At 43.4% G+C, this 26,825-nt stretch overlaps 1 protein-coding gene across 1 annotated transcript in view; it reads left to right on the top strand.

The window, feature by feature from the left end:
• The window catches only part of SDK1 (sidekick cell adhesion molecule 1), a 983,380-nt gene that overhangs the window by 401,133 nt on the left and 555,422 nt on the right, over window positions 1–26,825 (top strand). Inside the window, exons 3-4 of the mRNA XM_062180134.1 lie at window positions 10,050–10,156; window positions 14,541–14,688. Coding sequence (XP_062036118.1) covers window positions 10,050–10,156; window positions 14,541–14,688 — 255 coding nt within the window. The remainder of the gene's footprint in view (window positions 1–10,049; window positions 10,157–14,540; window positions 14,689–26,825) is intronic.

Here is a 26,825-nt window from a genome sequence, read left to right as displayed (position 1 = left end):
TTTTTTAAAAAAGCTTGTTTATTTGAAAGGCAGAGCCAGAGAGAGAGAAGCAAAGACAGATCTTCCACCTGCTGGCTCACTCCCCAAATGGAATGGCCAGGGCTAAGTCAGGCTGAAGCCAGTCTCCCACATGGGTGGCAGGCACACAAGCATTTGGGCGATCTTCTGATGTCTTCCCAGGTGCATTAGCGGTAAGCTGGATTGGACGTGCAGCAGCTGGGGCCTGCGCTGTGGCACAGCAGGTTAACTTCCTGGCCTGAAGCGCCGGCATCGCATATGGGTGCCGGTTTTAGTCTCGGCTACTCCACCTCCCATCTAGCTCTCTGCTATGGCTTGGGAAAGTAGTAGAAGATGGCCCAAGACCTTGGGCCTCTGCACCCACATGGGAGACCCAGAAGAAGCTCCTGGCTCCTGGCTTCAGATTGGGTGCAGCTCTGTCCAATTGGGGAGTGGGAAGACCTCTCTCTCTCTCTCTCTCTCTCTCTCTCTCTGCTTCTCCTCTCTTTATGTAACTCTGACTTTCAGATAAAAAAATAAAAATCTTAAAAAAAAAAAAAAAAAGGAAGTGCAGCAGCTGGGACTCAAACTGGTGCCCATATGGGATGCCAGCAGTGTCCCAGGCAGCAGCTTAACTTGTGTACCATAGTACCAGCCCCTTAACTTATTGTTGACAGATTCTTTCAAAATAAACAAGTAGAAGCTTTTAAATTTGTTCTTAATTTGCTTATGCTTATATTAGATTCTTAGAGTTTACGCCTCTTTTCCATTATATCTTGAGATATATATTTTTGACTGTAGAAGCTGTTTGCCTGCCCTTATACTTTTTAAAGATTTATTTATTTATTTGAAAGTTGGAGTTACATAGAGAGAGGAAAGGAAGAGAGAGTGAGAAAGAGAGAGGTCTTCCATCTGATGGTTCACTCCCCAATTGGCCGCAACCGCCGGAGCTGCACCGATCCAAAGCCAGGAGCCAGGAACTTCCTCCGGGTCTCCCATGTGGGTGCAGGGGCCCAAGCACTTGGGCCATCTCCTGCTGCTTTCCCAGGCCATGACAGAGAGCTGGATCGGAAGTGGAGCAGCCAGGTCTCGAATCAGTGGCTTTATGAGATGCCGCCACCTCAGGCCAGGACATTAACCCACTGCACCGCAGCGCTGGCCCCTGCCCTTAACCATTGATATGATGGTTCTCAGTTTTTTAATGTCCATAGAGAACATAACATTATAAAGAAGCAAGCAGAGACAGTGTAAGGATTTTAACCCTAAATAATGACTGCGCCTTTTCCCAAGTGTTTTCTGACATTCCATTCTTGAGAGAATATTTAGTGCTCACCATAGGTTCCCCTCTGGCGTTCTGTCTTCAGTAAACTGGTATTTTACCTTTTCTGCCCTGGTTTGAGAAGGAAAGGTAGGAATTAATGTAGAATGAATAATACCCAAAACATTTTTTATGATAGGGGAAATCATATAAACCAGGACCCCAGAAGAGAACATCCCCATAAAAACTCTCGAGTCTCTTTGGTTTAACTTTTCTAACTATTAGTAAAGTTCAAATGTAGTAATTCGTGATGTGGTGTCACCAAGGAGACTGTGGAAACTTAGTCCCTAGAGGCTGTCTATTCCACATGGTTATATTCCTGAAATAGCATCTATAATTCTATAGACCCTTAGCCTGTTTTCACAGTAACCTGTTTGTTGCCTTTTTTTAATTTGAAACAAAATTAGAAATAAATAAAATGCTGAATGATCTTTGCAGATATATCCATTGGATGATTTGCGTTTCAGCACACTGCTGATTTGAACTGCAGACTGATGACTTTTCCTCCCTTGAAACAATAAGAATCATAACCTTGAGATTGCCCAGGTCCTAGAGCCCTTAGTAAGCTTTTCACACCTTCAGGACTGTGTATCTCACTCTCATCAGACTTGAGTTTGGAGTTATCATTTCATTATTTTACTTGAGGAAGGATGCAGCTATATAGTCATTCCACTTTGGATTACTCAGTTTTTAAAAACCTCAAATAGTTGGGGCTGGCGCTGTGACATGGCAGATAAAGCTGCCGCCTGAGGTGCCGGCATCCCATGTGGGTGCTAGTTCGAGTCCCAGCTGCTCCATTTCTGATCCAGCTCTCTGCTGTGGCCTGGCAAAGCAGTAGAAGATGGCTCAATTCCTTGCACCCCTGCACCCACATGGGAGACCCAGAAGAAGCTCCTGGATCCTGGCTTTGGATTGGTGTAGCCCCGGCCCTTGGGGCCAGTTGGGGAGTGAACCAGCAAATGGAGGGTCTCTCTCTCCCTCTCTCTCTCTCTCTCTCTCTCTCTCTCTCTCTCTCTGCCTCTCTGTAACTCTGCCTTTCAAATAAATAAATTAAATCTTCTAAAAAAAACCCTCAAATAGGAACATTATAAAAATGAAGTTGAAAACATTTATCTCATTAAAAAAATTGATGCAGTTCCAAGAGTAATATAAATGGCTTGCAGGGTTTTTTATTTATTGTTTTGTTCGCCCCCTCCCCACCCCATTTTTTTTGTTTGTTAGTTGGTTTTTAACTTTAGGGATAATAGTTTTTGGGCCAATGTATAAAAGCTTATTGTAGAATTTGTTGATTTTCATAAAAAGTAACTATTTTCATACCATCATAAAAATGATATTTGGGGCAAATAGTCTTATCTGAAGTGGCACAAAATGGATGTCAACAGATGTCCCTCTTCCCCTAGTTGAGAGAGACAGAGAAAAAAAAATCAAATCTAATTTTAATAGAAAATTTTTCTTGCAGCTTATTGTCCCTGACAATGTTTTACCCCCTGTAGAGGTGAAACAATAAATGTTCTCTTCTGTCCTGGTGGCAAATGTCTCATTACTTTGATGTATATACTTAGTCATGCTCAATAGTACTATTCTAATTAGTGATTTAAAAAAAAAGATTTATTTACTTGAGAGATAGAATTACAGACAGAGAGAGGGAGTGACAGAGAAGTCTTTCATCCTCTTGTTCACTCCCCAAATGGCCGCAAGGACCAGAGTTGGGCTGATCTGAAGCCAGGAGCCAGGAGCTTCTTCTGGGTCTCCCACGCAGGTGCAGGGGCCCAAGGGCTAGGGCCATCTTCTGCTTTCCCAGGCCACAGCAGAGAGCTGGATAAGAAGTAGAGCAGCCCAGTCATGAACCAGCATCCATATGGGATGCCGGCACTGCAGGCAGATACTTAACCTACTACGCCACAGCACCAGCACCTGTAAGTAGTGATTTTGTCATTTTCCAAAGTTTTAGTGGCTCATGTTCAGAGAATCTCCTTATGATAGTTTAATTTGCCCCGGTTTTTGGAGCTCTTTGTTACCTAATGATTCTTTATAATTGACCAGGAAGCCAAATTTTTAAGAAGTAAATGGTTCTGTGAGGAGTTAGATTTTTCTGTGATCATGATGAGTGCTTGCTAACTTTTGAAAGCTTTTGAACCTCAATTTCTTGGGCTATAGAGTTTTGAAGAGGTCCTGATCCAGAGAAACAGGTTCTTGCTGGAGTGGATTTGGGCTGCTCTTAGACTCCCCAGGCAGACTGGAGATTATGCACAAATTGAGGCAAGGCCACCAGTGCCACAGTCACCCCATGAGCCAGTCCCCTGAGGCTCCTGCCACCAGCATAAGAGGATGCTGGGTGCCACTTCCTCAACCCTGCCCAAGCTGGCAGGGGTTCCATGTCCCTCTCCTGGTCCAGGGCTTGCTGTTTCCCCACCGATGCTGCTGGCAAGTGATGTCTCCTTCTACCCTGTTCCTGTGCCCTCCAGCCTAGGTGTGGGCTGAATAAGCTGTGCTATTTTCTGTAGCTGAGCCCCACGGAGAGGGGTCTGAGAATATCCTTATGTGGTCTTTCTGAAGTTAAATTTGATGTGAGCTCTGTCTCCACCAACACTTGTGGTGTGGAGAATTTTCCAAATAAAGTGAAGTGGGTCAGATCCTAAATATCGAGTTTCGGCTCCAGGACTAATCGAGCAACTGTTCATGGACTGATGTGAACCCAATCCTGCTTTCTAGAGACATTCTGGGGTGGTCCCACTGGCCCATTCAGAATGGCACTTCGCCACTGAAGTGCTTTCCCACTTCGCGGAAGTGGGCGTGTAAACTCTTAGTTTTATTGGGATTTTGTGTTTGATTTTTAAAAGTTTGCTATTCCTGGTAATGAATTAGTCCTGGAAAACATTCTGTTAGTCTAGTAGAGTTCTGCCTTAATACAGGGAATAGAAACACTCCCTGCTGTGTTGATTTGAAATAGGAGCAGGCACTTGCTACATTTTAGTGGCATATGGTACAAAGATTTTATCATACTTTCTTATAAAGAGCCAGGAAACTTTCTCTCCTTAAAAATGTGTGTTTATAAACAATAGACTTAAAATGAATATTCCCATCTGTTAGGTGAACACAGTTTATGTCAGAATTGCCGTAATAGGTAGAGGACTTTGTGTGTGTTTTTTTCCCTGGTGAGACATTAGACTAAAGAGATGGTGCAAAGCAGCATATGCCAAATACTCAGGTTTGTGTCTGTTTTCTCTCCCTTATGTGAGAGGAGAACTGGCTATTTTTATGCGTTGGTACAAAGTGTTACTATAGACATTCCTAAGACTGTAAGCCCTATTTAGGACACGGTAGAGGGAAGAAGTAGAATGAGTAACACCTATGGGATACGGCTATGCCACAGTAATAGAACTGACCTTGTAGATTCTCAGACTTGTACTCCGATGGCATGTGCTGCTGCTTTTCAAAAAACTTGTGTTGATTTTGTTTTACTCTGTTCTCCAAGCTTTGCCTTACTATAACCATAGCATGTAATAATCAAAGCTGCTTATCTTTCCTGTTGTGATTTGTAATTTAAATAAATGGCACCGACTTTGTGTTTGGTTTGATATTATTCTTATTGTGCTCAGTAATTAATTTCATTTGAGATGAACCATTTCTCAGAATAAAACTTTTGAAGATTATAACTCAGCAATATTTTTTCTCATAAAAGGTGTTATTAATCATGCCACAGGATCTCAAGAAGGTTATCAGGGAAAATGAACTTTGATTAATATTTGCTTACTGTTGAGTTACCTGTATTGTTTAAATGTTTTATTCACTTCATTTATGCCTATCAGTCCCTTTTTCAGGTTGACTAATTGGAGATGCTTGAGCAAAAGATGAGTGGTAGTTGAGAATACGTGGTTCTCGGTGCACCAAGGGACTGAGCAAATAAAGCAGACCACATGCTTCCTCTTTTACCCATTTTTTTCAGATTTCTCTGTACTTTATATAAGTAAAAATTATTTTAAAGCTTTTATTTATTGGGGCCGACGCTGCAGCATAGCGGGTAAAGCTGCCGCCTGTATACCAGCATCCCATATGGTGCCAGTTCAAGTCCTGGCTGCTCTACTTCCAATCCATCTCTCAGCTATGGCCTGGGAAAGCAGTAGAAGATGGCCCAAGTCCTTGGGCCCCTGTACCTGCATAGGAGACCCAGAAGAAGCTCCTGGCTCCTGGCTCCTGGCTTCAGATCGGCACAGCTCTGGCCATTGTGGCCAACTGGGGAGTGAACCAGCAGATGTAAGGCCTCTCTCTCTCTGCCTCTGCTTCTCTCTCTGTGTAACGATGACTTTCAAAGAGTTACCAAGAGAGAATCTTCCGTCCACTGGTTCAGTCCCCACATAGCTGCAATGGCCAGATCTGAGCCAGGAGGAAGCTAGGAGCTTCATCTGGGCCTCCCATATAGGTGGCAGGGAACTGAGCACTTGGGCCATTAGCAGGGAGCTGAATTGGATGTAGAACAGCCAGGACATGAACCACTGCCCATAGCTATGGGCGTGGCAGGTGCCAGCAGCAGTTTTACCTGCTATGCCACAATGCTGGTCCCAAGGAAATATTTTTAAATTGTAGATAAGTTTTACCAGAGCATCTTTTCTGTATAGCAATGCTACATTGTCCTTTTTGGAAAATAGGTTACATTTGAGTGAGCTTTTGTTATCTTATTCTTTCTCAAGGTAGATGCCTTCCCATATGTGAAGAGTATCTGAACCTCAGTATTAATTTCTTCTCCTCAAATATGATTTTTAAAGATTTATTTATTTATTTACTTGAGAGGTAGAGTCACAGACAGAGGGAGGGAAAGACAGAAAGATCTTCCACCCAGTGGTTTACTCACCAGTTGGCCACAGTGGTTAGAACTGAGCTGATCTAAAGCCAGGAGCCAAGAGCTCCTTCTGGGTCTCCCATGCAGGTGCAGGGGCCCGAGCACTTGAACCATCTTCCACTGCTTCCCCAGGCCACAAGCAAAGAGCTGGATCAGAAGAGGAGCAGCTGGGACATGAACTGGCACCCATATGGGATGTAGGCACTGCAAGCAGAGGCTTAGCCTACTATGCCACAGCACCAGCCCACAAATATGATGCTTTATTCAATTGCCATTTGCATATTCTTTATTTTTATTTTTAGTAAGTGATTAATGCACAAAAACCTGTATTATCTAATGTAGGCAATGTGATGAGTTTGGAGATAAGTATGCCTGTGTGGAGCCATTCCCACAGTCTGTGTCATAAATTTCTCCATCACCTCAGAAAGCGTCCTCCCACTCTCTTATTTTGTGTGGTAACATACACTGTAACACTGATCCTGTTAGTGAAGTTTCAGATATTCACTAAATATGATTAAATATAGGTGCTGCGCTGTGCAGTAGATCTCTAGGACTTACTCATCTTGAATAATCAAAATTGCATGCCCTTTGGTACTTTCCATCTCCCTTCCCTGACCCCCTACCAGCCCCTGGCAGCCACCATCCCACTCTCTGCTTCTATTAGTTTTGCTGTCTTAGATTCATCTTGTAAGAGGTATCATGAAGTATATGCTTTTCTGTTTCCAGCTTGTTTCACTTAGTATGTTTCCAAGTCTATTTTAATTCAGATGGAAAGACGTCCTTTGTTTTTAAAGACTGAATAATATTCCTTTCTAGGTATACACCGTAGTTTCTTTACTATCAGTAGGTAGATGCTGTTTGGATTGTTTCCATATCTTGGCTTTTCTGAATAATGCTGCAATTAGTATGGAATCCCTGAGGCCTCTTCAGGATCCTGTTTTCAGTTTTTTATTTTGTTTTTTGAAAGCAGAGTTAGAAAGAGAGAGAGAGAGCGCGCTTCTATCCTGTGGTTCACTCCCAGATAACTGCATATATGCTTTCACATATTTTATATTCTTACATAATATATATTGCATCAACAATATATGTGGATGTGTATTATTTATATGTATTGCATATACAAGGATGCTTTTAAAAGGTCATGGAGATGTTTTCTTTTAGGATCTATTGTGGGGCCGGTGCTGTGGCACATCGGGTTAAAGCCCTCGCCTGAAGTGCCTGCATCCCTTATGGGCGCCAGTTCTAGTACTGGCTGCTCCTCTTCTGATCCAGCTCTCTGCTATGGCCTGGGAAAACAGTAGAAGATGGCCCAAGACCTTGGACCCCTGTACCTGCAAGGGAGACCCAGAAGAAGCTCCTGGCTCCTGGCTCCAGATAGGCCCAACTCTGGTCCTTGCGGCCACCTGGGGAGTGAACCAGTGAATGGAAGACCTCTCTCCGTCTCTGTGTGTACCTCTCTCTGTAACTCTGCCTTTCAAATAAATACAATAGATCTTTTACAGAGAGACAGAGGAAGAGACACAGAGAAAACTTTGATCCACTGGTTCACTCCCCAGATGACCACAACAGCCAGACTGGGCCAAGCTGAAACCAGGAGCTTCTTCCAGGTCTCCCACGTGGGTTGAGGGGCCCAAGCACTTGGACCATCCTCTGGTGCTTTCCCAGGCACATTAGCAGAGAGCTGGATCAGAAATAGAGCACCTCTGACTGGAACCGGCCCCAGCTTTATCTGCTAAGCCACAGCACCAGCCTCTTGTTTTCAGTTCTTTTGGATACATACTCAAAAGTGGGATTGATGGGTCATCCAGTGGTTCTGTTTTTTATTTTTTGAAGACGCTTTTTATTATTTTCCACAAGAGACTGCAGCGATATATAGTCCCTACCACAATGTACAATGATTCACTTTTCTCCATAGCCTCACAATCATTTGTTAATTTTATTGATGGATTGATTTGGGCTATTAACTATTCAAACAGGTGTGAGATACCTCACTGTGATTTTGGTTTGCATTTCCCTAATGATTAGTGATGTTGACCACTTTCTCATAAACTGGTTGACCATGTGTATGTCATCTTTGGAGAAATGTCTATTCAGTCACTTTGCCTATATATGTATTTATTTATACTGAGTTGTAAGGATTCCCTATATATTTATCAGATATATGGCCTGATTAATTCTTACTCTTGATTTGTTTGTGAACATGGCTTAGAAACCCGTCAGTTGACCATCTTAAATAGGAAGCTATTGGGCTCAGGGGCTCCAAAACCCATTGTGCTAGTTGGTTACTCACACATCTCTTCACTTGCTTATGAATTTTGAAGAATCCTATTGTGATACAGCAGTAAACTGAAAGCAGGCATTTACAGAAACTGGCTTCTTTTTAATTTATTTTTTAAGGAATACAAATTTCATAAGTACAACTTTAGGAATATAGTTATTCTTCCAACCATACCTGCCCTCCCACCCACACTCCCACCCCTCTTCCTCCTCCCTCTCCCCTTGCCAGTCCCATTCTCCATTAAGATTCATTTTCAGTCAACTTTGTACACAGAAGACAAACCATATACTAAGTAAAGATTTCAACAATTTGCACACACACACACATACATATGCAAAACTGTTTGAGAACCAGTTTTACAGTTAACTCTCATGATACCACTCATTGAGGACAGAGGTCCTGCATGAAGAATTAATGCACAGTGACTCCTATTGTTAATTTAACAATTAACACTCTCATGTATGATGTCAGTGACCACCTGAGGCTCTTGACATGAGCTACCTAGGCTATATGGAAGACTTATGAAACCATAAATTCTGTCAGTATTTAGACAAGGCCATAAGCAAAATGGAAATTATCTCCTCTCTTTAGAAAAAAGTACATCCTTCTTTGATGGCCACTTCTTTCCGCTGGGGTCTCGCTCACAGAGATCCTTTGTATAGAACGTTTTTTGCCACAGTGTCTTGGCTTTCCATGCCTGAAATGCTCATACAGGCTTTTCAGCCAGACCAGGAAGCCTTAAGGGCTGATTCTGAGGCCAGAGTGTTACTTAAAATGATTGTCATTCTATGAGTCTGCTGTGTGGATTGTTCCTGTGTTGGAACATTCTCTCCTTTTTAATTCCATCTATTATTATTACCCAGAAACTATCTTTTAATTGCTTTTTTATTTACTGTGAAGAACACTGATGTTTTTAGATGTTAATTTAAATATTTAGTAAAAGATATACAAAAATACAAATGAAATGACTTTTCTGTTATCTGAAAAAAAAATTCTAAAATTAGTATTGGGCCTTAGGTGGAGAAATAAGGAAAGGAAGTGTTTTAAACTGTGGGGAGAAGGCTGTACTGGTCCCTGGAGGGAGGAAGAATCCTGATACCCTTGCCTTCTTTGTAGTAATGACATCAGTACCTCATCTTGACAGTGTTGCGTGAAATTTCATAAAGAGTTGCATGGCATGTTATATTAACATGATAGCAAGTTCTAGAAATAATTCCTAGAAATTCTTAGCATCTACACCATGAACCATAACTACTTTTTTATTGAAAGGTCAGTTTAAATGCAGCTTTTAATTATTTAGTGGTTCTCTACATCATTCAGCCAGTCATGAGTATTATCTCCTGTGTGCATGGTGCTCTGCTAAAAGCAGGGATATGATGCTGAGTAAAACACGTGTAGATCCTGACTCATGTAATATTTACAGCCTAGCGAGGGAGGCAGATAGTGATGAAATAATCTCAGAAATAAGTTGCAGTCTGAATAAGTTGTTAGTGTCTTAGTTGGGGAAGCGTTGCATGTGTCTTAGGTTACCAGAAGTAAACCCTGTGTGGAGTACTAGTAGGTGAGATGTCAATGCTTTTATGGACATCACCATTAACTCTTTGTTTGGTGTTTGGCAGGTACATTATTCCATCTTTACAGAAGCTGGATGCTGGATTTTACCGTTGTGTGGTGCGAAACAGAATGGGAGCACTCCTGCAAAAGAAATCAGAAGTTCAAGTGGCATGTATGTATGTTGTAAGGGGGCTCTCCCAAAGCAAAGAACAGACACAAAGTGTCTGCAGGAAGCAATCAGAATCAATCCCAACCATTGTAGGAACTAAGGCTTTACCTTTGGTTCTGTTTAGAATAGAATAATTGCTAAAGTAGGTAAGAAAAAAGTAAACCTCTGGTATGGCTGATCCGATGAAGGAACTAAGAAGGCAGATGACCCTTCAGGTGAAAAGATTAAGGACCATACAGGGCACAAAGGAGGATAAAGATGTTAATAATATGACTTCCTTTGTATGAATGAGCTGTTCTCCCCATCTCTTATATTCAAAATATTTTTAAGATAAATAGTTATACCAGTTTAGGTCAAATGTCATCTATTCACAGTCAGTTTTTTTTTTTTTTTTTTTTTACAATGATGGGTTGTTTAGAAATCCTTTTTTCTGAGCTACAAAAAGCACATGGACAGTCAATTGCCTAGATGGTATTAGTGCTACAAGGACTGATTGCTTCTTTATTGAGCAAATCCATTTTGGAGAATGAACTCTGTTAAAGTAGGTGAAGTGATGTCAGAATGCAGGGTGCTTGAGTTTTATTGTCATCTTTAAGAGGCGTACACAAAAGAGGCCTATGCAAAGTATTTAGTATTTTTTTTTCTTTTTTTAAGATTTATTTATTTATTTGAAAGGCAGAGTTACAGATGGACAAAGAGAGACAAACAGATCTTCCCTCTTCTGGTTTACTCTCCAAATGGCTGCAACAGCCAAGGCTGAGCCAAGTGGAAGCCAGGAGCTAAGAGCTTCTTCCCGGCCTCCCTGGTGGGTGCAGGGGTCTGAGCACTTGGGCCATGTTCCACTGCTTTTCCAGGCGCATTAGCAGGGAACTGGATCAGAAATGGAGTGGCCAAGACTTGAACCAATGCCCATATGGGATGCTGGTGCTACAGGTTGAAGCTTTAATCTGTTGAGCCACTGTGCCGGTCCTCTTTTTCTCTAATCCAAAATCTTTGAAGGGTAGATTGAATTTAAACGGACTGTTTGCCTTACTGTATTTCAGATGTACTACCAAAATATCTCTTTGTTTAAAAGTAAGCATAATATCCTATGAAATTTCAAATTACGATTTAATATGTTGGTATAGACTCTGGAGAACAGTGGAGTGTTACTAGGTTGGGCTGTGCTAGTTGGTGGTAACAACATTTATTTGTTTTTTTGATCCCAGTTAAGTCCTGCATCTTCTAGTGTTCATATATAAAATAAAATAATACCTAACTAATCTACTGTAGTCCTAATGACTGAATGAGGTGCTGATGCTATACATGTTTAATTACTTTTTTAATTGCTAGAAAGGCTTAAATTCTCTGAATTGTGTTGAACTCTCTCAGCTAAATGTGTCTGCAGAATAATTTATAACTTTTATTCAATTAGATAATTGAAATCATAACTAATAAACTGTGTGCAGCAAAATACCCAAATCATATTTGAATTAAGTTACGAGCTTGAAGCTTAATACATGAAATTCTTTTTAAAAAATTGTTTTGGACTTTCTCTGGCTTAATTATTTATATCTTTCTAGCCTTTATTTTTAGCTCTTAGTTTTTTTGTGTCTTCTTCCTTAACTTTGAAAACACTAATCATGGAGAGACAGGCTTTATGGACCAGCAGATTAAGCTGCCTCTTGGGATGGCTGTATCCTGTATTGGAGGCCTGATTCCAGTTCTGGCGACTCTGCTTCCAAGTCAGCTTCCTGCTAACATACAGCCTGGGAGGCAGTGGGTGATGGCCGAAGTACTTGAGTTCTTGTGATGCCCATGAGAGACCCAGGTGAAGTTCCAGATTCCTGGCTTCGGCCTGGTCCAGTCCTGGCTGTTGAGGGCATTTAGGAAGTGAACCAGCGGATGGTTCTCTCTCTCTCTCTCTCTCTCCCTCTCTCCCTCTCTCCCTCTATCTCTCTCTGCCTACCTTTTAAGTAAACAAAAATAAATGAATAAAATAACCATGACTATTTTTCTAATCTAAGACTCATGGTGAGAGAGAGAGACAGAGATAGCCACTGCTTCACTTCCCAAGTGGCTACAACAGCCAGGACTGAAAAGGCTGGAGCCAGAGCCAGGAACTGGGAGCTAAGAGCTCCAGGTCTCCCATGTGGCTGGCAGAGGACCAAGCTCTTGGGCCGCCTTCTGCTTTTCCCAGGCCATTAGCAGGGAACTGAACTGGAGGAAAAGCAGCCAGGACACAAACCAGCGCCCGTAGGGGATGCTGGCATCGCAGGAGGCAGCTTTACCTGTGGCGCCACAACACCAGCCACTTTTCCCTTAGTCCTTGCACACTGTCATGGAGAAAATAATTTCTTGTGAATCATTGATAATGAACTCTACAATGGAATATTTCAAACTTACTTGCATTTAGATAAAATTATATTAGTTTTGCTGTGTCTGGGCATATTTATCTGTATCTGATTATAATATGGATTTTTTTTAAAACTTCCAATGTCACTAATTTAAAAGTTAGCCATTTAGGAGCAGGCGTTGTGGTACAGTGGGTTAAGCCTCTGCTTGAGGTGCCCATGTCCCAGATTAAAAGTCCTGGTCTGAGCCCTGGCTACCCCTCACTTCGGATCCAGCTCCCTGCTAATGCACCTATGAGACAGCAAAGATGGCCCAAGTTAATTGTCCCTGCTACTCATGTGGGAGACCTGGATGGAGTTCCTGGCTCCGGTTTGTTTGTTTTTTTAAAGATTTATTTATTTGAAAGTCAGAGTTACTCAGAGAGAGGAGAAGCAGAGAGAGAGAGAGAGAGAGAGAGAGAGAGAGAGAGAGGTCTTTCATCCAGTGGTTCATTCCTCAGTTGGCCGCAACGTCCAGAGCTACGCCAGTCCAAAACCAGGTGGCTCATGGTTTTAGCCTGGCCCAACCCTGGCTTTTGCAGGCATTCGGGGAGTGAAACAGCAGAAGGAAGACACCTCTCTCACTCTTGGTCTCTAACAATCTGCCTTCTAAATAAATAAATAGATCTTTTAAAAAAATCTTTTTATACCTGCATTCTGCTGGCTGTTTCTTTTGAAACATTTAGAAATCATTCCTCCTTTTCTTTCTCTCTTACATTCCTTCTTCCCTCCCTCCCTCCCTCCCTCCCTCCCTTCCTTCCTTCCTTCCTTCCTTCCTTCCTTCCTTCCTTCCTTCCTTCTTCCCTTCCTTCCTTCCTTCCTTCCTTCTTCCCTTCCTTCCTTCCTTCCTGACAGAGGGAGAGACAGAGAGTCTTCCTTCTCTTAGTTCACTCTCCAAATGAACCCAACATCCAGGGCCAGGCCAAAACCAGGAGGCTGGAACTCCATCCAGTTTTTTCACTTGAGTGACAGGAATTCAAGTATTGGAGCCATCATCTTCTGCCTCTGAAGCATATTAGCAGGAATCTGGTTTGGAAGCGGAAGTGAGTCTCAACCCCTGGCACTCTCATATGGGATGCAGGTGTCCCAAGCGAGGTCTGCCCTTCAAAAAGTTTTTTTTTTAAGTTTCTTTTTTTTTTTTTTGTTTAACATTTATTTATTTATTTGAAAGGCAGAGTAACAGGGAGAGAGGGAGAAGCAGAGAGAGACCTTCAGTCAGCTAGTTCCTCCCTAGTTGCTCACAACAACCAGGTCTGGTCCAGGCTGGAGCCAGGAACTCCATCCTGGTTTCCCACATGGGTAGCAAAGTCCCAGGTTCGTGGACCATCTTCTGCTGACTTCTAGGCGCATTAGCAGGCAGCAGTATTCAACTGTAGCAGCTGGGACTTGAACTGACATTCTACTATGGGATGCCGGCATTGTGTGTGGCAGCTTAACCCAGTGGGTCATAATACCAGCCCCCTAAAATATTTTTAGTCAGTGGAACAAACATCGGAACAAAATGATTGCCCCAAATGAGGTCAACAGTATGAGTGTGTAAGAACCTACGAAAAACTTGCAGAGGTTAGAAAATATTGCTTCTTAGAAGATCTTTGAGGGAGATGATGACTTTAGAAATTAAGAGGAGAAACTGAGCAGATGAAGGGACTGTTTTGGGCAGACCTGGCCTGAGAGGCTTGGCGGCTGGAGAGGGCTGAGACGGCTTTATTACTGCTTCCGTGGAAAGCAGTAGGATGCTTTGCACAGTGTATTTCAGTGTCAGAATGAGTGCATTCCAGTGTACTGCTGTAGTAAGACAAGGGACTCACGGTTCTAATGAACAATGTGCCTCTCTGGCACCATGGAGGCAGTACTTCCCACAGAACCAGATCTGTGCTCCTCAGAGCCACCACCAGCCTTGCTTGTCTTGTTAAGTGAGGCAAGGTCATGGCTGTAAGGTCTAGTTATTTGAATCACTGTTCCCCCCCCACCCCCATAAGAGACTTTTCCAGAACTTGTCTATTTTCTCTCTGCAGATATGGACAGTTTCGTGGATACCGACCAGAGGAAGACAGTTCCTCAAGGCCATGCAGCAGTCCTGAACTTGATGCCCATCACCAGCTACCCCAGACCTCAAGTGACTTGGTTTAGAGAAGGGCACAAGATAATTCCAAGCAACAGAATGTAAGTTGCTCTAGACATTCCGATTTCTAATGCCACTAATTACACTTGCTGACACCGTCTGCCCGGTAAGGGTGCCAATTAAGGCTACCAAGGATTTGGAAGGGGGTAGCCTCGCCTGGTACTTCTGTGTCAGTCTTTACTCAGCCTCTGTGCTGAGATTGCCTTGGGTATTTTAAGGCCGTTTTAGCAAAGGGTGATGTAATGTTATCCTCCAGAGTGCGCCACACCCTGAAGTAAAGCACACTTCTCTATGTAGTCCACTTTGCCTCTTTCTGCATGCATTTTTCGGATGTCCTCACCCCTGGGTTGTGTTCAGCTCCAAATACTCATTTAGTGCTGCTGATCTTTGCTGAAGTGCTGTGGGAGTGTCCTCCTTTCGGTGAACTGTGTGTGAGAACACACACAAAACTGACAAAAATGCAGTAATTGCCGCTTATTTCTCTTTTTCCTTTTATCCTGCCTTGACAGTTTTATTTCCTTTGGTCTAATTAGTGGCTCACCCATCTATGGCGGAATGGTTGCCTGTGATTAGTCGGGTATTATTGCAAGGTGTTCGTGCCTATCCCACATTCAAGATACTTATCCAGTGCCAGACCTGTTTTCTTCATTTGGAATTTTAAATAATTAAAAAGGACAGTTGGTGTGTATTTGAGAACTGGGCACCTGACAATCTAACTTAAAGATAATATTCCAAATATAAAGTTTAAGGATGAGTATTTCCCAAAGAATCGTGAAATGCTGTATACTTAGGCTAGAAGTCAAATATTTATGCTGCCAGGTGGTTGCATTGAGATAAATATTCATGAAGGGGAAAGCTTTTGTTTCATTTTTTCCAAAAAGGATATGTGTGAGACAATTTGCTGAATAGATTTGAAACGAAATTATGAACGTAACTGTGGAACATAAATCCGTGGTCTCTGTCCTCCCTGCACATCCACAGAAACCTCTGAGCCCGATGTCTTCATCCCTCCACCTTGGCGTCTCACCCTTTGAGCCTTGACTTTTGTTGAGCTTAGGTTGTAGTGTTTCAGTTTGGGTCATTGGAAACCAGAAAAAGGGAAAGTTGTCTAAGAGCCATATTTTAAAATTCTAGTGAAAATACCAATTACTTTGGAAAATGGGGTAACTGCTATGCCTTTTCCCCTTATTTTATTAAAAGTTACTTGGGTAGCCACCTTTATATTGATCCAGTTGTAACAGACGTCCCACGAGTTTGAGTGAAACAATGATGAAAGATCAATTTCTCATTATCTTAGTAGACTGTTAAGCTGAGAAAAGGCGGCTGTGGGAATTCTCGCATGTATATTATGTATATTCTGTGTTGAGCACAGAATGGCCCAGCACAGTCCCAGAGACGGGAAGCCTTCCTCTCCAACAAGTGCTTTTCATGGGTGTCACGGTAGCTAGCAAGTATGTATTAATTCAGTTTTTAACTTGTGGTCTATCTATGCTCCTGAGACAACTTTTATTCAACAAATGAGGAAGGATATAGAATGAAATGACTGTTAATTACAGAAGCATATTTACAAAAACTTAAAAAAATTCAAGGTAAAGACTTAGGGTGAGCTAATGAAGTCAAGATGCCAGTGAGACGTGACCTTTGTGCCCTGTCAACTAAATGGTCTGTGATGCTGTTGATAAGTCTCTGATCTCAGCAAAGTGGTGTGGCGGTATTGCTTTCTTTTTAAAGAGATGACATGACGCTGGTTATAGATATTTTTGCAAGGTCCTTTACTTTGATATTTCCCACCTCATCATCACCCCACATTTATAAAGCACTTGCCGTGCAGGATACCATAAATCAGTGGGTGGGTAGTTTTCTCCACAAGTTTATACATCACTCAGAGGCACACTGCTTTCCACTTGTAAGACAGTGCAGCTTGTGTCTGGGGATGGAAGGGCCTCTCTGCATCGCTGGAACACAGATGGTTTCCAGGTGGAAGTCACATGGCATTCAATCTCTCCCGCACCACCAGAAGTGCCGCCTGAAAACTGGGACCTTTGGCCTGGAAAGCTTTGCTTGTGTTGAAGCACAGGTCAACCTTCTGCGCCTGCTCTAACCTCTCTCTGTGAGGTCAGTTCCTTTACACAGCTGGAGATGCATCTCATCCCCCACCCCTTGTTTGTCCCCCAACTCTTAGCGTTATATCGTGACTTTAAAATGTGAGGTTAGGCTTACTAGTAAGTGATTTCCCCCCCATTTTCAAGGGAACCAGTAGGTCTTGTGCTTCCCAACTTGAAAAATGGTGCAACAGCCTATCAATAATCTCAACAGCAGCTATTATTTATTGAATACCACTTTAAACGTGTCTTCTGCAATTCTCACAACTGCCTTCAGAGGCAGTATGATTAGCTGTACTTGCAGCTACCAGAACTGAAGATTGGCTGTGCTGACTGGAAGTCCAAGGGCACACTGTTTATAAAGGCAGCGCTCAGCTCCAAACCCGGGTCTGGGTGACTCCGAATCTCATGCGCGTGGCTGTGTCAGCCTAATTCTTCTTTTCACTGCCTTTACTTAACCTTTTCTGTCTTGATTTATTTCTCCACAAGTTACTGCAGTCTTTTTTCTCCTTTTATTGAAAACCACCTTTCAATTTGAACTAATAATGATTAGCCTATGTTTGCATAGAAATGGAAAGAAGTGTCAGATACTGATATTTTGAAAGAATCGATAGGATTTAGATTAGATGAGGGATATGAGAAAAAGAGAGAAGCCATAAATAGCTTTAAGATTTGGGGCCTGACGAATGATGACATGGGGTTACCTTTTCTGGAAATGGGATGGTTCTGAGAGAATGGTGTGGGGGGGCGTGGGGAGTGGTGTCTGTGACTTACTTTGGACATATTAAGTTTGAGATGCATGTTAGCTTGCCAAGAAGAGTTAATGACTACATGGTTATATATATCTCAGACTCAGGATCACCAAGGAGATCTAGGTGAAACTTGAAAGTTATCCATTTGTTAATGATGTTTAAAGATCCCTACAAAGGTACAAAATATTTAAGCCAGTAGGCCAAGCCTAACACATCAGTTAAGATGGCCTTGCTTGCAAGCCACAAAGGTTGCCTTGGATTGTCTGAGAGAGAGAGAGGGAGAGAGAGAATTTATTGGACCATACAGAGAATTACAGCACTCAAACAGTAGAAGAAGAAATTCAGCAGAAACGAGGGCTGGTCCTGAGGCCTAAGGGTCAGGGAGCAAATCAGCCCTGGAACAGCCCCCCGAACACATCCAGGCCCTGCCTCCTGGAAGCTGTAAACTTAGGAGTTACTTGGCAGCAGAGAACTGAGGTTGCAGAAGCAAGAAGGAAGTACCCCGGGTGGGAATAGGGGACAGAGGAGCAAGGCCGTCTCAGGGTGCTGCAGTGAAGATGTACTGTGTGAGACGCTGTGACTGGCATACGCCCCACCCCAGCAGCCTTTCAGCCTCTGGCTTTCAGCATCTAGTAATGGGAGTCGTGTCCCAGGATGTGGGGATGGAGGCCTGATTCCCCACTGTGCCCTCTGGCACAGAGACTGGGCATCCCTTCTTTTATATAAGTAGCAGGGGTGGGTCACTGGGTTTGATTTTTTTTTTGTAAAGATTTATTTGTTTATTTGAAAGTCAGAGTTATAGAGAGAGGGAGAGGCAGAGAAAGGTGTGTTCGATCCCCTGGGTCACTCCCCAAATTGCCACAATGGCCAGAGCTGGTCCGATCCAAAGCCAGGACAGGAGCTTCTTCTGGGTCTCCCACATGGGGAGCCAGGGGACCAAGTATTTGGTCCATCTTCCACTGCTTTCCCAGGCCATAGCAGAGAGCTGGATTGGAAGAGGAACAGCCGGGACTCGAACCTGAGCATATATGGGATGCCGGCACTGCAGGTAGCAGCTCTACCAGCTATGCCACAGCACTAGCTCCTGGATTTGTTTTGATCACCACTTAGCACATAATCTTTAGAATGCTTGAATTTAAAAAAAAAAGATATTTTCCTTAGGTTTATGAGTTCAATCAAAACTCTAAAATTAGAGGGAATAAAAGCTTTTATTTAATATCCTGCTTTGTTGAATTAACTGTTCCCAGTTTTAGGTCCTGTCCACCCAAGGACTTTTCTACTCCTTACCTATCCATCATTGCTTCATGACCGGGCCTGGCCTGGTAGTGTGCAGTACAGGTGTGTAGTGCTGGAGTGACTGGCTGCATGAATGAATGAAAGTGAAGGGATATCAGACACCTCTCAACTTCCTTGCCTAAGGGAAGAAGGAGAATAAACTTCAAGAAAAGGCCGTTGAAGTAGAAAAAATCTTGAATGGGCAGATTTTTTTTTAAGATTTATTTATTTTATTTGAAAGTCACAGTTACACAGAGAAGGAGAGGCAGAGGCAAAGAGAGAGAGAGAGAGAGAGAGGTCTTCCATCTGCTGGTTCTCTCCCCAATTGGCTGCAATGACTGGAGCTGCGCCGATCTGAAGCCAGGAGTCAGGAGCCAGGAGCCAGGAGCCAGGAGCTTCTTCCGGGTCTCCCACGTGGGTGCAGGGGCCCAAGCACCTGGGTCATCTTCTACTGCTTTCCCAGGCCACAGCAGAGAGCTGGATAGGAAGTAGAGCACCCAGGACTTAAACCAGCGCCCATATGGGATGCCGGCACTGCAGCCTGTGGCTTTACCTGCTACGCCCAGGGCAGATTATTTTGTAAGAATTGAGAATAAGTTATATGTAGAATTTTGAATAGGTAATTGTAGGCTTCATTTATTTGAAATGAAAGAAATGCATGTCTATTTCCCTAATTTACTAAATCCAAGCAGTTAACTTGCTATCTTTGCAATTCAGTGATGAGGATAGTTTTGTCTTATAATGTCTAATTTGATCCTAAAATCCATCTATGTTGTTTTCCTTTAGATACGTGTTCTTTGCCTGCTTTCATTTCTCGAAATAGGAAGTGTGAGTGCTAATGTTGTGCGGTGTCCCTCGGAACCCCAGGAGGTGTCTCACTTCAGCAGTGAGCGGGGCAGGTGCGTCAGCCGGCTCAGTGAGCGGGGCAGGGTGTGTCAGCCGGCTCAGTGAGCGGGGCAGGTGCATCAGCCGGCTCAGTGAGCGGGGCAGGTGCGTCAGCCGGCTCGGTGTGGTTCCATTCCCAGGCTTGCTTGGTGAGGTGTCGGCGCTCACCTTGCGCCCTGGAGCCTACCTGACGGGAATGTGTGAGCACCAGTGTTCTTGCATGCATTTGCCTGGAAATTGAAGTCTCTAGATCAAGCCTTTCAAACCTCCAGTCAGCTCTGTGGGAGATGGCTTGCCAGGAATATTCTAGGGTGTGAAGCGTGGGCCAGGGAAAGCACCCAGGTGACTCAGAAACGGTCTGGCTCATAATTGTTCATGTTTAAATGCTCAAACATCCATTAACTTATCACCATTTCATGTCAGTGGCTTCAGGACAGATTTGTTTAAATTAACACTTACATTGAAAGTCACAACTTAATGCTTGGATAAAGTAGGGCTGGTTGTAATGATTTTTTTTTTATAGTTAACTGAGCTTTCAAAATAATGTGCTTTTAAAAATTTTAAATTTTATAGGCAGTTTGTGAATATTTATAGAGAATATCTGTACATATAAACTGAGCTATATTTAGTGTCACTAGGAAAGATTAGGCGATAAAGGTTCAAGACTTGCTTCTACTGTAACTCTGACCTTGGGCAAGATACTTTTTCTCCCTTTGCCTCCATTTTCTCGTGTCAAAAATGTAACAAAAAAGGTGTCTAAATGCTTCTGAGATCCTTTCTGTGTTGACATGTAGTGATGCCCTTGTGGAAGATGCCCTTGGCCAGGTTTGCCTGCCTCTCCCCTCCTGTCTTTCCTCACATATCTATGGATAGTGACGGAGTACTGGTGGCTAACGGAGAAAGGGGAAGGAAGTGTCAAAAATTTCTAAAGGCTGTCAATGAGGGGAATGGGTTAGTTTGGCAGTGGGAGGAGTGCTCTATGGGATACCAGTGCCATGGGAGTGAGAGTGACAATTTACACCCAATTAAATGCACAGATGTTAAGCACACACAGTAAATTTTAACAAATGTGTACAGTCAGAAGTAGTCACAATCCCAGTCAAGAAATTTCCCTCACCTCTATCATGGACTTATTACCCTTATTCCTGCCCTACCCTCCCTCTAACCTCATTTCTAGTCCTATAGGATAATCCTAACTGCCCCAGAGTTTCATAGAAAGGGAATTACTGAATATGAATTTTTTCGTGCTTAGTTTCATTCATTCAACATGATTTCTGGCATTCTAAATGTGATATTTAATAACAACAGTAATTAATGATCTTTCTGTGTTTAAGGGCTTTCCATGTGATATTTCATTTAATCCTCACAGCAGCCCAATGAGTTGTTACTGTTGTAATGGTCACTTCGCTGAGAGCATGAAGGCCGAGAGGCACACGGCTGGCGAGTGTCCATGCCGTTTCATTACCAAGTTGATACTTGCCCTCTGGGTGTATCCCACCCTCCCTCCCTCCCTCCCTCCCTCCCTCCCTCCCTCTTTCTCTCTCTCTCTCTCTCTCTCTTTCTCTTTCTCTTTCTCTCTCTTTCTCTCCTTCTCTCCTTCTCTCCTCTCTCTCTCTTTCTTTCTTTTTATTTATTTATTTGAAAGGCACAGTTACAGAGAGAGAAGGACAGACAGAGAGAATTTCCCATCTGCTGACCCATCCCCCAAATGACAGCACTGGCCAGGGCTGGGCCAAGCAAATTCATTAGCCAGGAACTGCATCCAGAGCTCCCATGTGGGTGGCAAGAACCTACGTACTTGGGCTATCTTCTTTTGCCTTCCAGACACCTTAACAGAGAGGTGGGTCAAATGTGGAGTAGCCAGGTCTTGAACCAGCACTCGTATACGATAAGGGTGACCCAGGCAGCAGCTTAACTCTCCGAGCCACAACGTCAGACTACAGGTGCATTGCTTCCTTGGGGTCGTGGCGTGGATCCAGAGGATCAATGTTGTAGACAGAGGTAACAAACACATGCAAAAACGGGAAAAGAGCTTCTTGGGGTTTTTCTTCGAGAGAGTCCATACTTAGTGTGGTTAGAGTGAGCATTGTGAGGAAGGGGTGGGCAGGATGATCGAGAAGAGGCCCAGGACAAGTGTGGCCCCAGAATCTGGACGGGAGTCTGAATTTCACTCTGCACTGTGAGAAGTCTTTGGGAAAAGTTTTCTTTTCTTTTCCCAAGTACTAAAAATTATTTTTAAAATTAAGTGTGTTTTTAAGTATCTAATTTGTTGGTGTTAAATACATTCACATTGTTGTGTAAACTTCAATGTGATCTGTGTCCATAGCTCTTCATCTTGACACCTAGCACTATGTGCTCAGTAAACACAGATTTTATCAGAGGCTTTGAGGTTCCACCCCCACAGCTGCTATAAACCACACTGGCCTCTGGGCACCCATCCTGCCATAGTCCCTCTTCTCCCTAGCTTCTGGTGCCCACTTTCTGTTTCTATCTGTAAGAATCTGATTTTACTAGGTTCTTCATATAAGTGAAATTTTACAATATTTGTTCTTTCCCCCCCATTAAATTAAATGTAGCATTTAAGCTAATTGTAGACTCTCGTGCAGTTATAAGAAATTACACAGAATGATTCCATGCACCCTTTTACAGGGTTTTTCAAGTGGCAATGCCTTGGGAAACTGTAGCATACTTTTCAGAGCCAGGCTGTTGACACTGACTCAGTGGAGTCCCAGGGCCTCCCCATCACAGCTGTTTGCTTTAATTCCCACCCTAATCCCTGGCAATCACTAATCTGCTTTTTCATGTCTGTAATTATATCATTGAAAGAATGTTACATGGATGGGATTGTGCATTGTATGAAAGGGTATAACCTTTGTGATTGGTCTTTACTCCGCATTCGTCCCTGATACATCTGGGTATCCCGTGTATCAGTATCATGGCTGGTTCCTTGTTACTGATACATCTGGGTATCCCGTGTATCAGTAATCACAGCTGGTTCCTTGTTACTTTGGTGCTGTATTCCTGGTGTGGACGTACTGCTCTTTGGTGCAGTCATTCACCTGTTGAAACACATTTGGGTTACTTATGGTTTTTGACTATTATCAATAAAGCTGCTATAAAAATACCTGTACTGGCATTGGTGTGAACATCAGGTAAACGCCCAGATGTGCAATAACTGGGCTGTTTGAGAGTTGCATGCTTAGTTTTTGTTTTTGAAAAAAGAAATACCAAACCTAGAGGTTTGTACGCAGAGGTTGAACCATGATGTATACTCTCGAGCAATATGTGAGTGATCTAGTTTTCCTGCTATTGGGTGTTGTCACTATTTTTACTTTATCCATCCTAAGAGGTATGTAATGATACCTCATTGGGTTTTAATTTTCGTTTCACTAATGTCTAATGATGTTGAACGTTTTTTAATGGAATGATTTTTAAAAGAACCAAATAGAACAAAACCAAAATTCTTGCAATGAAATACACATTCATACTAAAAATACGTTTTCATTTAAAAAGTCAGTTGAGTGAATGAAAGAGGAAGCACTATCCTGCTGTAGTGGGAATTGTTGCTCTGGAAGACCTAAGGAAATGACCCAAAATGAAGTAAAATGATAGAAAATACGAAAGAAAGGCCAAGTGAAATGGAAGAAGGAATAAGTGGTAGACATCTAAAAAGTGTTCTGTAGAGACTGGAGGATAGCTAATGTTCAGAGTCATGCCTGCTGTGCAGTTCACGTCTCCCTCCTCTGCCAGTCCTTCCCTCCTCCCTCCTGCTCACCCTTCGGCAGACTCTGGTTTCCTGAAAAAAACTCGGCTTATACACAAGTATGTGAAATCTAGACTTCAGAGTGGAGTTTCTTGGGGAGTTAACAAGGTATAGGGAGTAACTGTCAGTGCAGGGGCTGAACTGACATGGAGGAAAAGGTCTTTGGCAGTTCTCAGGAGTGACACTGAGGCCACGGTATTGGAGTGTGCGTCCACATGGCTGTGAGGCCACGCAGGATGACAGCGGTAGAGGGCGATGGAGTCAGGAGCTACAGTCTGCAGTGACTGGAACAGGTTGGAGAGAGTGCTAGTTCTAACTTCAGCAAGGGAGTAAATGCTGGTGCAGCTGATGACATAGGCGTCAGAGAAGGGGGCTTGGAAGGCGAGGAAGAGGAGGAAGAGGAGTGGTTTCATAGCTCCTCTGCTTGCAGCTCTGGGTAGATTAGACACTGAAGCTCTCCTAGAACTGCGCCTTTGTTTTTTTCTGTCCAATACTGGCATCTTAGACTCTCCCCCCGGTGCTGTCTGTCCTGGCGCGCTTCAGTCTCATTTATGAAGCATAGAGAATGATCTCCTCCTGGAATTGTCCTGATTTAACGGAAGATAATGAGCAAGAAAGTAATTTGCCAACTAATGTTCAGTAAAGTGAGAACAATGTATGCTGTGTGTAGCCCTGCCACCTCCAGTCGTGCCTGGATGCACACCCTAAGCTGCTGTATGGTTGTGCTTGTGTGTGGCTGTCTTCAGGAAGGGGAAGGGTCCTGGGCAAATGGTGGGCATGAGCCAAGGACACAGCTCTCTGCTCCTGGAGAACACCCATGCCCTTCTCTGCGTGCTCACTGCTAAACCAGGAAGTCCCTGTTCTCACCACATCCAGGAGGATGGGGAAAGGAGGACATTCCACTGTCTGGGTTACTGTCATCCTGGGGCACAGTAGTGTCCATCAAAGTAAGAAAAAAGACCGAGGGGTTGTCTTGCTGTAGCCAACAGTATGCAGACTGCTGACTAAGCTTCCCTGTAGCTGCGCTCCATAACACAACCTCACTGTGCACAGTGAGGGCACACAGCTATTGTTGAAATAATTTCCTGTTTTCTTGAGATTGTCAGGCAGTGTGATGAAGGGTGACCTTGTAGACAAGTTATGGGCTGTAGCTGTGACTAGCCAGATAGGTAAGCCTACAGCCTTCAGGGTCATGCAGTGCACCTGTGCCTAGGGAAGATCATGAAGTGCTCTCTGCACGGTAATGTGTGTTGGGCAACTGCAGGCAGCTGACGCCACGCCCTCTACCGTGGGAAAAGGGTGCCTCACAGAGAGAGAACAGCTTCAGGGCCAGTGGCATTGCCCAAGGAGGGGGTGGGGTCCTAGAATTATTTGGTTCCATTTGAGTTGGCAATGTAGCGTTTAACTTTAATGACAAGAGTTTAATATTCTATGTACCAATTTTTCATTTGAAATAAAATACCGCTTCATTTTACATGAGCAGATCTAGTGACAATAATGCATTTCTTTACAAATATTAGCCTATTATACATCTTAAGTCAGTTGCACATAATTGCATTTCACCAACTCTACATAATACTTTAATTAAAACTAAGATAATTAAAATACAGTTTTAATGAACAATAAATTCTGAGGTTGCCAAGCCTGGAATGTGTTCATTGAATCATACCTTTCTCGTTTTCAGTTCTGAGATTCATATCCCCTTTATGCTTTGCAATGGCAACAGTCCTGAGCAAGAGGCATTTCTAATAGCGCGTATAGTATCCAACTGAACGATAGATTTCTTTACGGCTGCCTCAGCTATCCAACCCCTTCACGTAGAGTTGATTATTTGCTACTGACTGTAATCCCTTAAGGCAAGAAGGTTTTCTTTGTCTCACAGTCCTGGGCCAGAGGTATAGTAAATATTTGTTGAATGAATGGATGAGTATCCCTTGAATGAGCAAATAAATAACAGCATGTGGCCCATTGTGGGGAGATGGTAGGGGACAAAGTAGACTGGTTTGGGCTGCAGAATCCTCTCTTAGAGCCACAGGGTCCCCCTCGTGGCACTGACACTTAGTAGTGATGTGACCTTGGACAAGGCAGTGACCTCTTCTCAGCACAGTTGGGAACATGGGATACCTCAAATGGAGATAATAGAAGCTACCTGGCCACCCTCTTGGAATCATGACTGGGAACATTTATTTGGGGAATAAAATTAGAGGTGTGAAATGCTTTTAACCTGTAAACATTGTGATAGTGCTGTTGGTATCATCGGCTCCACCTCTGTACGTTGCATACTCTAATTATCTACATGAACAAGTGCTAGTATTCACAGTCACCTGTTCCTCATCTCAATTGGAACTTCATATTGTTGGTAGTTTTTGCATAATTAATGTTCAGCCCTTTGTTAATGGCACCCTTTAATACAAAATGTATGGTGATGCAGCGTCCTCCCTCGCCCCCTTTCCTTCTATCCCAGGTATAGTGTCCCTGGGAAACTCAAGCCAATCTTAATTTTTACCTTGTTCCATGCATCTAGTGTTTGTTCACTACACAGTCAGATATGATTGACTTTTTTTTTTTTTTAGTTTTTTTTTTAACTTTTTTAATTTTTTTTATTTTTGACAGGCAGAGTGGACAGTGAGAGAGAGAGACAGAGAGAAAGGTCTTCCTTTGCCGTTGGTTCACCCTCCAATGGCCGCCGCGGCCAACTCACTGCACTGATCCAAAGCCAGGAGCCAGGTGCTTCTCCTGGTCTCCCATGGGGTGCAGGGCCCAAGTACTTAGGCTATCCTCCACTGCCTTCCCGGGCCACAGCAGAGAGCTGGACTGGAAGAGGGGCAACTGGGACAGAATCTGGCGCCCTGACCGGGACTAGAACTGGGTGTGCCGGCGCCGCAAGGCGGAGGATTAGCCTGTTAAGCCACGGTGCCGGCCTGATATGATTGACTTTTATTAGCTCCTCTTCTGGATTATCAATGTCAGTGTTACTCTCCCCCAAATACAGATCATTTGTTAGGAAGCCATTAACTGATCTGGGCTCATCTGTGAAAGTGAACTCATGTAGAACCATGTTCCTTATGGAGAGACTATGCTGTGGCCATGGCTAAGGGATATAGCCATAGTGAAAAGCAGAGAAAATTTTGTGATGCTGTTTGAGTTTTAGCTCAAGCCTAGGCATGGTGCCATGGAGCACCTTCCAGTGACCACAGGAGGCAAACCAGCTGGATATCTGTGGAGGCCCAATGGTCAGTGGGTTCAGCCTACACATGCGCTTGGGGGACACTGTCTTACAGCAGGCCTGGTTCCACCTGGCTTTGTCCTTAGTCATAAATGTTGGATACCAGAGTTACACCCCCCTACAGAAAAGACAAGGGGGAGAAGCTACTTTCTCATCCTGGAGAAGGAGTCCCGCA

The sequence above is a fragment of the Lepus europaeus genome, chromosome 21 (genome assembly GCF_033115175.1).
Source record: "Lepus europaeus isolate LE1 chromosome 21, mLepTim1.pri, whole genome shotgun sequence".
Taxonomy (NCBI): Eukaryota; Metazoa; Chordata; class Mammalia; order Lagomorpha; family Leporidae; genus Lepus; species Lepus europaeus.
The sequence above is the reverse complement of the archived record's forward strand: the minus strand, read 5'-3'. Positions and strand labels throughout refer to the sequence as shown.